The sequence below is a fragment of the Camelus ferus genome, chromosome 23, assembly GCF_009834535.1.
Source record: "Camelus ferus isolate YT-003-E chromosome 23, BCGSAC_Cfer_1.0, whole genome shotgun sequence".
Lineage (NCBI taxonomy): Eukaryota > Metazoa > Chordata > Mammalia > Artiodactyla > Camelidae > Camelus > Camelus ferus.
The window spans coordinates 20836206-20850662 of record NC_045718.1 but is presented as its reverse complement, the minus strand read 5'-3'; the positions used below and the strand labels follow the sequence as shown (position 1 = coordinate 20850662).

Sequence of the window (14457 nt, the reverse complement as noted above, 5' to 3'; positions counted from 1 at the left end):
CTTGCTAGTGAAGTCAAGGGAAAGCTATAAAAATACTACATTTTAGTATGTTGAGGATGAGGCCTGAGCAGCTTACCTAAGGATGATGGATCAAAGCGAACTTCTGGAAATTGACTGCTGGGAGATATTCTGATATATTAAATTTGACAATATCTATTCTTGTCCATAAATCTATTTTTGATGACAAGTGGTTTCTGCATTTCTGAATTATCCTTAATGTCCTTCTAACCCTGGTGATGTCAGCTAACCATGCCCATGTGTTTATGGCGGTTACAGATGGTACCTTGTAAAGTTTTACACTGGTGGATTACTTTGAATTTACTTCGGTTCAGCAAACCTGAGTTCCTACAAAGGAGCAGGCGCTGATTTACACAATAGGTGTGCAAAGGTGAATATGGCACGGTCTGATAGAAGAAACAGACACAAAGGGAAATAAAGAGAACATATACTAATAAGCATAGTTACAAAGGACAGAGATGACCCTGAGGAGGAATTATTAACTCTGCAGGAGAGGAGGAGGAGGCAGAAGAAGACGAGGACAGAAGTAGAAGAGAGCCAGGTTCTTACCTTCCAGGGTAGGAGGTTAGTGAGTACATTTTAAATTGGATGATCTAGAAACTGTGGTGTTATTTAGCAGATTTATACATGGTGTGGAGGTGAACAGGGATTCTATCTGGGAAACAGGTATCTAAGGAGGGAAAAAATAAGCCCTATTATTTTTTTATTGTAAACCTTGTAGTACTCTGACTCTTGAAAATGGTATACATATTGTTACTTTGTTAAAAAATTGTAAAATGTTTTTTAATCCTCCTCACTCTTTTAGGCCAACTCAAGTGATACCTTTTCCACGTATCCTGTGTCCTAAGTAGACATGCACACCCCTTCATTTGAAATTCTTTAAACTCCTTATACAACATTTCCCACATTCTGGTTTTAGATTACTTGCTTTCCTTATCCCTCTGCTAGATTATTAGGTTTTAGAAAGCATGAACTATTTATCTTCTTCAGGGCTGAGTAGCTCCTTACATGTAGATGGCATAATTGAATTGAGGGTTTAGCCATGTTGTTTGTCAGCTCACATTTCGGAGTCTTGGTGGCATGAAATACTAATATTCTAACGAGAATGTATAGAGGTGCCATCTGCTAAGCATGATTTTATATCTTTTTATTAAAGTATGATTTATCTAGTACTCGTAAATCTGATTCTATGGATTTTGGTAGAATACTCTGTATTTAGGAGCACGTTCTAGATTACTGATAATAAGAATTTTTGTTTCTTGAAAATTAAGAGCTGGTTTGTCATTTGTTTAGCTATTGGTATTGGAAAGGTTTATTTCTATAATTTACTTATTTATGTCCCACAAGAACTCCTTTTATTTGCTTCCAAGATGACTGGTATTCAGTGCATTTGATACTCTGCCATTTTAGGAGATTAGTCGTTTTAATATTTTAATCCCATGGTGACCAAACAATGAGTAATAGAGGTAGATTACTCTTGAGGGAGCATTTGGTCTGCCCTCCTGCCTGTCTCCTAAAGCAAGAGAATGTCCAAGCTATTCTAAGCAGATGGTAGGAGAGATTTTCTGTTAAAACAGAGCCCTACTCCCACACTCACCCCATTTTGATTAGATACCTCATCAGCCTCACCACATTCTTTCAAGAGTTCACTTGGTAAACCCACATTACCTCTGTTTAAGTCAGCTTTTTTTTTTTTTTTTCTTAATGGAGGTACTGGGGATTGAACTCAGGAGCTCGTGAAGGCACGTGCTCTACTACTGAGCTGTACCCATCCTCTACATCAGCCTTATTTTTAATGTCACTTTTCTCCCTATAAAGATGTTTTAAACACTATTTCAAGATATTCTTTAGCTCTATGGCTATTTATTTATTTATTTACTGTTACAAAAGCTTATTTAACAAAAAAATGTTCAATAAGAAAATGTACATGACCCAATTTTTATCATAGTAAAATGTGGGGAAGAGACATGTGGAAGCAGCTGATCTCTCTGGTGAACACAGCCATTGTTCATAGTTGTTCCAAGGCTTCTAACGTGATGATACCATTTCCTTATGTTACCACATTCCGGTGTTGTTATGTTGCCCACTCGTTGCCATCTCCACACATTCATCTATCACAAGATTCACGAAAGGATCAAATTCCTGCAATATTCCTTGGACATATCTGCTCCCATTTAATTTCAGTGATAACTTCTTGTCTATAAATTTCTTCAACTCAGGAGGGTGAGCTTTGCTGTCTTTCCAGTACAAAGCAGAGTAGAATAGTTGGGACAGAGATCATAATAGCTTGCAAAGGCTAAATATTTTCTCTCTGGCCCCTTAAAGGAAAGTTTGCAGACGTGATCCAGAGAATTGATTTTAGACAATTGGCCCAGCGTTTGTGGTTGAACTTGTTATATGTACCTAGAAAACAATGCAGTTGCTCAACACAGGGAGAACAAAAGTCGGATAGGAAAGAAAAAGTAGTCATGGTTTACTCCATGACTTAGCTTTGAATATGTTTACATGATGATAATAGTGTAAATGTCAAATATTGTAGTAGTTAAAATGACCATACAACTGCATTGGGAAGGTGGTAAGGACAGTGCTCATGTGGTGGGAACAGGAAAAGGAAGGAGGTTAGTCCTCATCTCTGATAGTCAGTGGATAAGCCCTAAAACTGAAGAAGAAACATGGTGATAAATACGAAGAGGTGAAAATCATTTCCCCTGGGGAGGAAGAAACAAAGGGCAGAGGGGCAGGGACTGCATTTTTCACACAAAGAAAACTTTTGCAGACTTTTAACAATGTACCTTTATACCTACGATGAGGAAAAAAATAACACCTCCCCCATTGGAAAACAAAAAAGAAAAGAAAGAAGCACTTTTTCAAGGTCAACAAATTATAGTACTTAATCCTGCTGCCCCTTTCTGTTCTCACTTGCAATGGGGAGACATCACTGATCACCCCATTTCCTGTTGAGTAAGGACGCGGTTGCAGAATGTTCAGGGTCACGTTCCAGCAACTACGCCCGGTCAGTGAGAGTTGGCTCTGCAGTGAAACCAGTATCTGTGATACAGTTAACAAAAAAGCACCAATTTAGGCAGATTCTGTCCGGTTCCCAGACATTCCCACCAAAAGAACATTGCTAAGATGCATTATTTGGCCTAGCATTTGAGTACTATACATGTGTTCTAAAGAAGCTGCATTTTAAAACTTCATCTGTTCCAAAAACCGCTCCTCCTTAAACCTACAAACATAGGAAGACAGGCGTTTCTCAATAATTACTCATAGATTCAGGATAATCTAAAGCTGAATTGTGTAGCAGAGTCGCGCAGCAGAAGCATGCCAGGCCCATAAAGCTGAATTGTGGTTCTGAGTGACTCTGACTCCTGAATTAAAGTAGTTTTTGCTTTTTTCCCCTGATCTTAATAGGATCTTTCCAGTTAAAGATGTACCCCTGGAGACTGATGACCTTGCTGATTGGCTCTATCAACGTTTTATTGAAAAAGAGGACCTCTTGTCACATTTTTATGAAACAGGTACACAGAATCCTACTACGTGCATTCCTGAAGTTACTGATAGTTTCAAAGGTGTATCTGAACCATTTTTTGATTCTTCAAATACCCTAAAGGAATCGAAGTATTTCTGTATAGAAGAATTTCAGCTTAGAATTTTTATAAAGACAAATTTATGCTAAATTTATTCAGGCTCTTGCTTCATCAGCCAGTGTGGAAAAATCAAATGATGAGTAAAAACATTGTATACATGGATCTCGTTCAAGAAAGTACACAATCTGTGGAAGACTGCAGTTATACATCCATGATTATATGGGCCGTTTTATGAAATAGCAAATATCATTCATGTTTTGGCATTGGACTTGATCGTTTGACTAATGCCATCACCTTGTAGTCATTTCAGATCATTTTTAACTGCATTTTCACGTGCTTGTTCTTTTCTTTACACAGAGGGATAACATTTACCTTTTAAGTTTTCATGGATACAGCCTTATTACATTTTTCTCCTAGGGAGAAAAAAGTCTATTTACCTTCAGATCACTTTTCTATACTCAGTATTCTCTACGTTCTATGAAAACTAAAATGCAGTGAAAAAGACATAGGAGGGGAGGAGGGGAGGAGGAGAGGGGGAGGAGGGGAGGAGGAGAGAGGGAGGAAAACAGGTAGTTAGGAAAGAAGAAAATTAACCTTGGTAGAATGCCAGGCACTTCCAGAGTGCTTCCCCAGACAGCTGTGTGGTAGGCCTATTTGCTAGAGCCTGCAATAGGAATAAAAAGATGAAGAGAAAGTTGTCCCAGGTCTGAGGATCGCCATGGGGTTTTAGATTAATAGAGGCCCAATTTTCTTCCCACTTAGAGTTTTTTGGTACATAATTAAAATAGATATTAAATCAGATTTGGGGGGAGGATATAGCTCAAGTGGTAGAGTGCATGCTTAGCATGCTTGAGGTCCTGGGTTCAATCCCCAGTACCTCCTCTAAGAATAAATAAATAAGTAAACCTAGTTACCTCTCCCCACAAAATAAAAACAACAACAACAAACCAAAAAAAAAAAAAAATCAACAAAAATAAATCAGATTGTCAAAGATCTAGTACTAATAAGCAAAGACTGAAACTGTTAATTACCTCTAAGGATTTTGTCTGTGTGTTTAAAATTGCTTCACTTTGTCCTCAATAGGGTTCCTTTGTCATTTTATCTTTCTGAACCTGAGGCTTTGGAGTAGTGCGTGTTAATATGACATGAGTAGGACACTGTATGCCGTTAGAATTCCTAGTAAGACTCGTTAAACAGGATGCACCTCTGTGCTGCGCACATTCCTTGGTTCTTACTCTAGAATTTAAAGACAAGACAGGTTGGATGTGTAAGAAGGCATCAGGTAATTAAGAGGCCAACAAGATCTCTCTTTTTCAGTCTCAATCTCTATGATATTTGGTCTAAATCGTAGCAACAATAATGTAAACCTCTTTTGAAGAAAACTATTTGCATAATAGACTTTGAAACTTAAAAATGTTCTCTGTAAATTGTTGGAAGCAAATCCTTTCAAGAATCAGCTTACCCTAGGGGATTATCAGCAGGGACAAAGACTGTTTGAAAGGCTGAAGAGTGTTTTCAAGATGACCTTAAATATTGCTCCAAAGTAGTCTAGCTTTCCTTTCTGGAAAAGAATTTAAAGACATTTGTTTACGTGGTGTTTCTCCTTTTTATTATTAAGATGTATTCCATAAACCATATTGCCATTTGAAAATAATATCAGTAATGTACAACCTCTTTTGTGGCAAAAACATTTCATTTGTAAATAGAGGAATTAGTGTAAGTTATGTTATTTTGGAAATTATTTAATTGATTTCACATATCCTGTATCCTAGCCATGGTGGAAATCTCTAGGGATACCATTGAAAACAAGGCGGCCCGAGTGACTGCTCTCACGCAGTTTAGATTCCAGCAGGAGACGGAGAGTAAACCAGTCTGTAGGAAAGAAAAAAAAAAAGAGAGATAGATCAGGATCAAGATACAGATTGTAAAAAGTGCCAAGAAGGAAATGAGCATGGAGTTGAAGGTGACTGGTGGGCAGAAGAGATGGGTGGTATTTTTCTGATATAGGAAGAATGCACGGAGCCTGCCATTCACTGAGATGGAAGAGGGGGCATTCCAGGCAGAGAAGGCAAAGGCTCAGCGGCAGGAAAGGGCTCGGCAGTTTGAAAATTGTGTTTCAAATGATAATCTCTCTTTAAGAGCAACGAGAAGTCACAGAAAGTGCTTTTAAAAAGCCACAAAAAACTAGTTAGACTAATATTCAGCTTTTGTTCTAGGACACCTACCACCACAGTGAAATAAAGTAATATTTTATCTTGTCTTTTAGGGGCTTTTCCACCTCCCAACGGCCGTAAAGAAGCTGTTTCCAGGGATATGACCCTCAGCAACATGTGGATATTTCTCATACAGTCTTTTGCATTTTTGTCAGGCTACATGTGGTACAACATCTTTCGGTATTTTTACCATTGCCTGTTTTAGGAATTGACTTGAACTTGTCAAGGTCACCACAGGAGTTCAGACTTTCATAAGCGTGCATTATTTTACATGCGCAAAACAAAATATATAAAAAAAAGCGAAGGAAATTCAATGGATGGACTAATATTTATCCCCCTTTGGGATATTTTAAAACTCTACTAAAATGAGGATCAATAATATAATGACCTGCTAATGTGTTTTAAGGACTTTTCATGTTTTCAAAAGATACACTCTACCACACATTTAAGCAAACATCACATTTGGAGAAGAGGAAATCATAAAACCATCCTAGGAGACTCTCTGAGAGAAATACCTGATAATCTAGTTCAAACTCAGAGCAAGTTGTACGTATTCGTTCCACTTAGCTAGCCGTCTCTATTTGGGCAGTGCCGTAGAGCGCGTCATTTCCCCCAACCTTTGCTGTTCCTAGTGACCTTGCGGGAAGCTGGTTGGCACCTTCTGAAGAACTGTTCCCTGTTGTTTGCAGCAATGCTGCAGTCCTCAGCAACTCTGTGAGGTTCGTTGTCAAGCATGCCCTGGGCGGGGAAGCAGTGTCCATGGGCGTATTCTGGTACTGGAATGTGTTCTTTAGAAAGACTAGCTCAGTCCAGTGCCGTGTTTACATGCGCTAGGGCTTTTCCTTGTATGAGGTGGGGTCGCTTGATGTCTCCTCTTGTATAGAAGGCATATCATAGATTGATATTTGTCTTTTACAAAATGCACTTTTATCAGATGCATCTATAGCAAAGGATTAGTAACGTAGCCTGAAAACAAACATAAGCGTGAACAGTGAGTGGGGCCTCCAGAAGCTGCCTGTCTGCGTGTTCATCTGTGTGCGGACACTCTCCAGCACCACCTGCGCTGGGCACCACATTGAGGCTTCTGTCCAGAGCAGAGCCTTTTTTCCCCCTCCATTTTGCATATTAGCATCAAATGCATTTGGGATTGGTTGAAACAAATTAATGTAAAACATTTAAATGATCAATTTATGGCAAAATAGGCTAGCTTATTGGAAAAGTATGAGCCAGAGCCAGGTACTGGTTTAAAATGGCGACACGTTCTCCCATGGCACCCCCATTACCCATGTTCCGTTATCCCGTCATGGAGCTGCCCATGTCAGAGCGGTGTAACCAGGAGACAGACCAGCAAAAAGGCTTCCCAGTCTCTTCCAATTGCTTTTGAAAGGACAAAGTCAGGTTTTTAGTTCTAGAAAACTGTTATTGTATTTGTCACTATGTTCATGTGGTTTACCTCACAATAGAACCAAACTCTTCTCAAAAAGTACTGGCGCTGCCTCGGTCCGTCACCTGCGCTCCCAGTGTTAAGAGAGAGGGTATTTTTGGGTTTGGGACTGTAAGACCATTTAGATCCTAGGGAGTCAGTGCTAGTTAGCTGTGATAGGAGCATTGTAGATTCCCCTGTTGTCACTAATCACACAAATGACAATTTTGAGAAGTAGGCCAGAAAATAAAACTAAAGGCTATTGTTTTCTATGTTTAAATAAACCAAAAAAAAAAAAAAAAAACTGAAAAGATGTGAATTTTTCTCCCAGTTATGTGGGAAAGGCAAAGCAACACCAAATAAAAGCCCACTGCAGCTTCATCTTTAGGCTAATTCAGTGCATATATGAAAGAGAATGACGTGCTAACTGAAATACCTCATTGAATATTCCACCACTGCTGGTGGAATGCAGAAGACAGTGCTAATGTGTTTGATTTGGTAACGGTTGTTGTAAGACGCAATTTTTTTAAAAATCTGAGCAATTCGTTATATATCTTACAGTGACAGTAAGTAGGTGAAGCCAGTCTGAATTGAGAGGTGTGGCCGATGATCGGAAGCCAGATAGAAGCTTAGAGATGCTTCTGTTTGAGGCCCCGCAAGCACTACTGGACTACAAGATGAAATTGTTCATTTGAGAGGCTAGTCAGCCATCTGGGGGGTAAGGTGCTCACTGTTGAGTGTGGCCTGCATACCCCTGGCCAGTAGACCTTTTCCTCATTGCTAAGCAAGCCACAGGTAGAGTGGCCAGTTCTCCTATCAAAAAAAAGAAAGAAAGAAAAAAAGAAAGAAGTGTGTACACGCATATGGAATTGTGGTTTAGGGCCACTTTTGCCATCCCTGTGCTCCAAAGGAACATGATACAGTTTAATACACTGTACACGTTAAGCAGACGATTCTGTAAGACACTTTACTTTTCAAGCGCGGTCATTTCAGCTGTCTCTAGAGTGACAAATAACCAATAGAGGTGTGAGTCAATTTTTGAAAATCGATCTGTGAGTTGTAAATAGATGTGTATTTGATCTGCCCTGTCCCTCTTTGATTCTTTATCAACATGTCCTCTGTCTTCTGTTGGCAAAATATGTTTGTTTGAGAGCATTGATAGTGTTTTCCTTATCAGTAACTGGAGTTCTCCTGCTTGCACTTGGGGCTGTAAAGAGAGAATCAGTGTTTTTATATGGGAATCAGGGAAGCAGCAATATGCCACTCACTGTACAGAACTGAATTAAAACTCCTGATTTGTATTTGCTTTTCAAAGTGAGATCAAAGGGTGTTTAGAGAATATACATTTTGTCAAGGGGAAAGAAAATAAAACTGTGCCAGTTTTATGCAAGTAGCTTGTAGACTCTCAGCACTTCTTGGGCTCAGCTGATCTGCCTGGATTCACACAGCAGAGAGGTTGAAAACTCCCTGCTGGATCCTGGTCTCAACAAGTCACAGTGACGGAGCATCTGCTTGGCCACTGGCAGGTGCAGTGACCACAGACGTGACCGCCCCGGCAGTGCACTCTTAACTTCAGAAACTGTTATTGGTATTGAAATATACAGATATTGTGGAGAAACCTATATGCCAGTGGGAGGTAAAGAAAAATTACAGCATGGAAGATGATGTTTTGGGTGGGCATACAAGTTGAGAATCTAAATAGTAGATCTTTTTAAATAGATACCTATGAGTTCAGATCTGTCATATTATTAAGAAGTTTTTAATATTACAGCCAACCCTTAACTTTCCACAGTAAAAGAACTAGAGATTACTGGATAATTAATCCAGGAATAAGTCCTAGTAAGCCAAAAATCGAATTGTATTTAGGAATCTTGAAGTTTTATTCTCAGCAAATTTTTTTTCTTCTAAGGATGCTTATTAATTTTTTAAAAATGATTTGAGTTGTTTATTAATTTTTCTTGCCTATATATTTATGACTGTTAATGAGTAGTGAAAAGATTTGGGAAGACAGCTTCAGGGAGAGGAAACACAAAAGCCTAAATAATCCATGGGCTGGAAAAGGGATCCATGAATAATCAAGACAGCGGTATTGTAATTTTTCTCAAGCCTTTTTGTGAAAATGAAATATTAAGTCACCAAATGCAAACCTCAGAACATCACCGTCGCGTTAACGTCGTTTGGATCAACGTTAAGAATGCCTCTTTGTTCTTCACTCACGTCACCTGCTTCTTGTAGGTTTGTCTTAGCAACGTTTTTTTTGACAATCACTTCCCTACAGACTGTTCTGAACTAGTGGGACCTGGTTATGATCACAGGAAGTAGACTTTAATCATGAATCATCTTGTTGGATTCTTTTTATATTTAAGAAGATGTTGTTTGCATTACTGAATAGGAAGAGTTAGTTATTTTCTTAATTATGCAGGACCCCACTCCAGAGTTTCCACTATGAACATGTCAGCTCTGGTCCACAGAGGGTGGATAAAAATGATGAGTCCTACTTTTTTGCAATGTAGTGCTGTGCATTTTACGTCTGTTAACACGAAAGGCAAGGGCAAAGCTGCCCTGGGCAGAAAATCTACTGGTTCATTTTATGAGGCCATAGAGACTAATATGTTTGGGACCAAAACCACCTAAGTTAGACATTTCTAGGTCACAGAGGGGCTGGTTGTTCTCTGGAAAAGTCACTGGTTGGTGCTTTATTGTAATCATTTTTGCATTGATCCCCAACAATTAGGAACTGGACCCTGGGAATAAGCTGAGGGTGCTGAACTATTGGGGGAGGGTGACTGTAGACATACGGAAGATAAAATAAGGGTTTTTCTGCAAAATTTCCATTTGAGGATTTTTACATTTAATATTTTTTTAAAACAGTTAAAAGAGCAAAAAAAATTTTTAAGTGTAATCTAGTTGCAAGGTATACACACATATTTTGAATGGCTTTATTTTTATTGTGTAAAACTGTTGAACACATGACTGTGATGCACAAATTCTTTACATGTAAAGAGTCTATGCATTTTACAGTGACTTACTTCATGACTGAGTAATGAAACAGTTATACATGGACCTGCCATTGTTGTATTAAGTGCTTTCATTTTCTTTACAGTTATTACAAAGTTGTATTTATTTTATACAGGTGGATTTTAGTTTTCCTGATGCCATAATGTTTACTTCAGCTTGTTGACCTGTCTCTTTCTTTGTGTATCTGCATGTAATAATGTATAATAAGAATGAATGTAAAGGCTGTGGCAACTGTAACTAAATTTTGTAAAGGGCTGGTCACATGTGGATCTGGTTTGTGAATGCATTTGGGTTTATTATAGTAACCAGACCACCTTTTCAGAAATATAGATGTGAACGCCAGAAGAAGCATTTTCTCAACAAAAATGAATAGCTGGTTCTATTTTTTTTAACCTAGAAAAAAATAAAGTTGATTTTTTTTCAAGTAAACTGCTTTTAATTCTTAGTAGTGGGGGTAGGGTGTTTGTATTTTACTGGAGATATTTTGGCATTAATATCTGTGGATGTGTGTCATGGCAGTTGGATGCTGAGGGCAAACTGAAAAACCAAATGAAAAACGTACTTCCTTCTTTGGTTTTAAACTATTCTCACTCCCTCCCCATTTTCCCCATCCAGTGGTATACTGGTAAATGTTTAATATTCTGCTCTCCTAGAAAAAAAAATTATGTATACAAGTGTACACAAGTTTGCTATAAATTTTGCTGATGGCAAGGATACCTAATACAATTAACAAATAATAATAAAATGTACTTTATTGTAAATTCCATATAGCCAGTTGATTCTCCCAGGATGCTTTAACTGATTTTTGCTGAACTCTTGCCAATCTGATTGTAATTCAGCCATGATTTGAAAAGTAGAATTACATCCTAATCTGTTTATTTGTCATATTTATTGTCATTCACTTTGATATGTGATCTATTAAACTATGTCTTACCCTTGTACAAATTATACCCATTAAAGTGAACCACTTATAGCTTCAGCGCTCATTGTAAGCTTATATAATTTAACTTGAATAACAACTATTTAGCAACTACTGGCAAAATCCTAAAATTTAACAATCAGCTCTAGGGAGCCAGTAGGAGCCGTCTTCAGCACACCACTGCCCTGTGCTTTTTTTTTTTTTTAAACTGTTTGTGTCGAGTGAACGTACTGCTCTCAAGATGTTCCTATCACTGACTCTTGCAGGGGCTTTAAAGAGTGGGAAATCATTAATATCAGTCCTTCAAGAGGGTGCTTTGGTTTGAAGAATTTGACAAAAGCTTCCTGAAGTGCATGGGAAGCTCGCATATTTCTAAAGTTGGTTCTATGCTTTCATTTTTCAGAGTTAAGTATACTGATAATAGGCATCTCTAAGATCGTGTTTTGAGCATTGAAAACATTTATTGTTTAGATATTTGTTTGGAGAGTATGTTTGATCCCACTGAAAACTTTTAAACGTCTTTAAGTATCTTACACAATCTACCAAATAAGTTAAATTGTACAGTTCAGTCTACCTCTTCTTTTCCTATCTGGATTTCGGCTGCTGTTTCAGTGAGGCTGTAATTTCTCCCCGCCCCAGTGTGGTTTGTGTGGAAGACAAAGAACAAACTGAGGGCAGAGCCCTGAAAGCAGATTTGAAGCTCTCTGAGATCTGTTGCTGACCAGTCCTATTCATGAGTTGGGGGAAAAAAGAAGAGCCATTGTTTTTAATTTCCACTTAATACGAAAATGTTTGTTTTTTAAAAATGTTTCTTCCTGCTGAAAAAAAATTGTATTTTTAAAAGGAAAAAATTTCCTCTCTTGGCTATAAGAAAAAGTCAGCTGTATGAGCAGGTGTGACCATATCATAACATGCTGATACGATATAAATCAATAAATTTTTACCTCTCAGGACTTGGACAACCTTGTTCTTAACTCTTGGAGGCATAAGAAACATAAACCAAGTTATCAATTACCCAATTCACATATAAACACACACACAAATGGACCATGGGAGGAGGGTTGTCTAACCTCTGAAAATGAGACAGGCTGTTTTCACAGTCAGAAAATTAATTAGGTATGATAAACCCATTTAATGAAGGAAGAAATTGGAACGATGTTTTCTTAATAGAAAATGTGAACATACCACAAAGCTCATTCCTGAGTTTTTCCCTCGAAATTTTCCGTTGCCTCTCCCTGGACTACTTTCTGCCTTTTAGGTGTGCGATTCACTCTGGACACGGTAGTAAAATTCTCACTGATAAGGAGCGCTGGGCCATCCTTGTGGCTAAAGCAGCTGCCTTAGTGGTGTCACTGAGAAATCACATTCCTATGATACCTCCCCTAAAATAACACTTGCTGCATCTTCACTCCTTTGTTTCATTTTTGATGCAGAAACTCCCTGAAAAAGTCTTAATGTTCAGTTTTCTTATCAGTTAACTAACGCCTAACACTATATCAGGATCAGCTGATGGACAGTTAAGGGAAAAGAAAATAGACACCTAGAAGCAGGGAAAATCAGAAGAACTTGGGGTACCAGGCAGAAGAACCCAGGAGTGTTAGAAAGCAAAGGGAGTGTTGAAGTCTGCTGTCTACACACAGGTGCACACACCCCAATACACTAGGCCCCCGGGGAGTATTCAAACACGGTGGTCTTAAGGAAGTCGACTTCCAAGCAGACTGTCCTCAGACTACCATCCCTGAGGGTTCACCTGTAAAGGATCCCAGCTGCCATTTCAGATGCTCTGCCCTCTTGGCAGAAGAAGAGTATGCCTCTCAGCCATTAGGCATCTCCAAGATGCCAAACAAAGGGACAATTCAAAATATTGGTGACAAGAAGCCTCTTTTAATCAAGGCATCTAGAGCCCACAATAGGGCTTTTTCTCTTTCCCTGATATGTACACATTTTAATAAGGACAAAGGATGGCATTGGAAATGAGGCATCTGGGCCTCTATTGGATCTGTTAATTCTGATATGTTTAGTGTGTAACAGTGAGAGCAGTGGCAGCTCTGGGCTCCCCAGAAGTACAAAAGTAGCAGCAACCAAGAACTCTTTTGGCTTAGGCCCAGGACTGGCACAATGTCACGTGGTTACAGTGAGTCACAGGGCAGTGTGGGAGGGCCTACAAAAGGGTGTGAATGAATGCATGGCTGATTGGCAGCCATCTTTGAAGACCAGCTAACCCAGTAAATAATCCCTCAGGTATCTGAATAATTAAAGAACGCTGGATGGATCTAGAAAACTCTCTCACTTCGACAAGTTTGCCCATAATTTCAATCGTTGGAAAATTTTTTGAGTTTCCCAAATACTTTAAGAAGATTACATCTGTTGATCCATCACTCATTCATATAAATCACATTCTAAAACAATGGAGGTTCTGTTTGGGAGTCACCTTTATGTTATATTTGGCACTGACTGATTCAATCACTGGCCCTCCTTGGCCCCCCGGAATTTCAGAGCCAGTGGAACTTTAGAATAATCACCTTGTTTTGAGACAGCGAATTTCATCCTGGTGCAATTTTGGTCCATTGCTGATAGCACCAAATGTCTACTGAATAGAACTGTGGGGACTAGAACCAGGTCCCTTGATTTCCAACCAAAAGTTTTCCTCCAAACAGCAGATTGCCTCTGTTTGGGTTTCTGTTTTTTGTAAATGAGTTACAGCCAAAGGATTGGGTATGCTTGTTAAAAGAGTGATGGATCTAAAAACTTCTTTAATTTCCCTTTCCTTGATTTTGAAGTAAACATAATAGTTCCCAAGCCCTAGAAGTTTACTTTTTAATAAGTGTTCCCCTCGGCTGTTGCAGAGATACAGTTAACTACTAAAAAGTCTGAAATCTATGCTTTTTCTCTTTTTGGATATGGAGGTGAAATGTATTTTGTTTTTATTTTTGCTCTGTACAACATAGAGAATGCCTTTGTTTCAGACTGAAGGGGATAGAGATTTCAATCTCGTAGTTCCTTTCATTTCTGAATTCCAGGTTTGAAACTGGTAGCAGATAATAAATTCATGACTACCCCTAGTGCCCAAATGTCCTTCCATCACGGTGGCCTCTGGCTTCCAGGACTTGTCTAAGTAGAAGCCCACAAATGGGCAGCAGAAGCCAGGACTTGGCGCACGAGCTTGAATCTCAACCCCTTTGACAAGGGTTTTATCCTCTCAACTTCATTCTCATGTGTTAAATAGGAAACTTTCAGAGAGGTCCTTTCAGTGTTAAATGAGATTGTGTGTCTGAA

General features: G+C 38.8%; 2 protein-coding genes across 6 annotated transcripts in view; one reads left to right on the top strand and one right to left on the bottom strand.

Moving 5' to 3' along the window:
• LPGAT1 (lysophosphatidylglycerol acyltransferase 1) overlaps window positions 1-12131 on the top strand; it is an 88892-nt gene extending 76761 nt beyond the window's left edge. For 3 of the 5 annotated variants that reach the window (XM_032466433.1, XM_032466431.1, XM_032466429.1), the window contains 2 exons: window positions 3433-3539; window positions 5875-12131. In XM_032466433.1, the coding sequence (XP_032322324.1) occupies window positions 3433-3539; window positions 5875-6026 (259 nt within the window). In that variant the 3' untranslated portion in view covers window positions 6027-12131. The remainder of the gene's footprint in view (window positions 1-3432; window positions 3540-5874) is intronic. The other 2 variants (XM_032466432.1, XM_032466430.1) reach the window with 2 other exon arrangements.
• Window positions 1704-2283, bottom strand: LOC116659221 (small nuclear ribonucleoprotein G-like; the record flags this gene model as incomplete). Its single annotated transcript, XM_032466426.1, is given in 2 exon segments — window positions 1704-2079; window positions 2082-2283. Coding segments are annotated over 2 exon segments (255 nt in total), but the record flags the coding sequence as incomplete, so codon positions are not given.
• Window positions 12132-14457: the final 2326 nt, after the last annotated feature.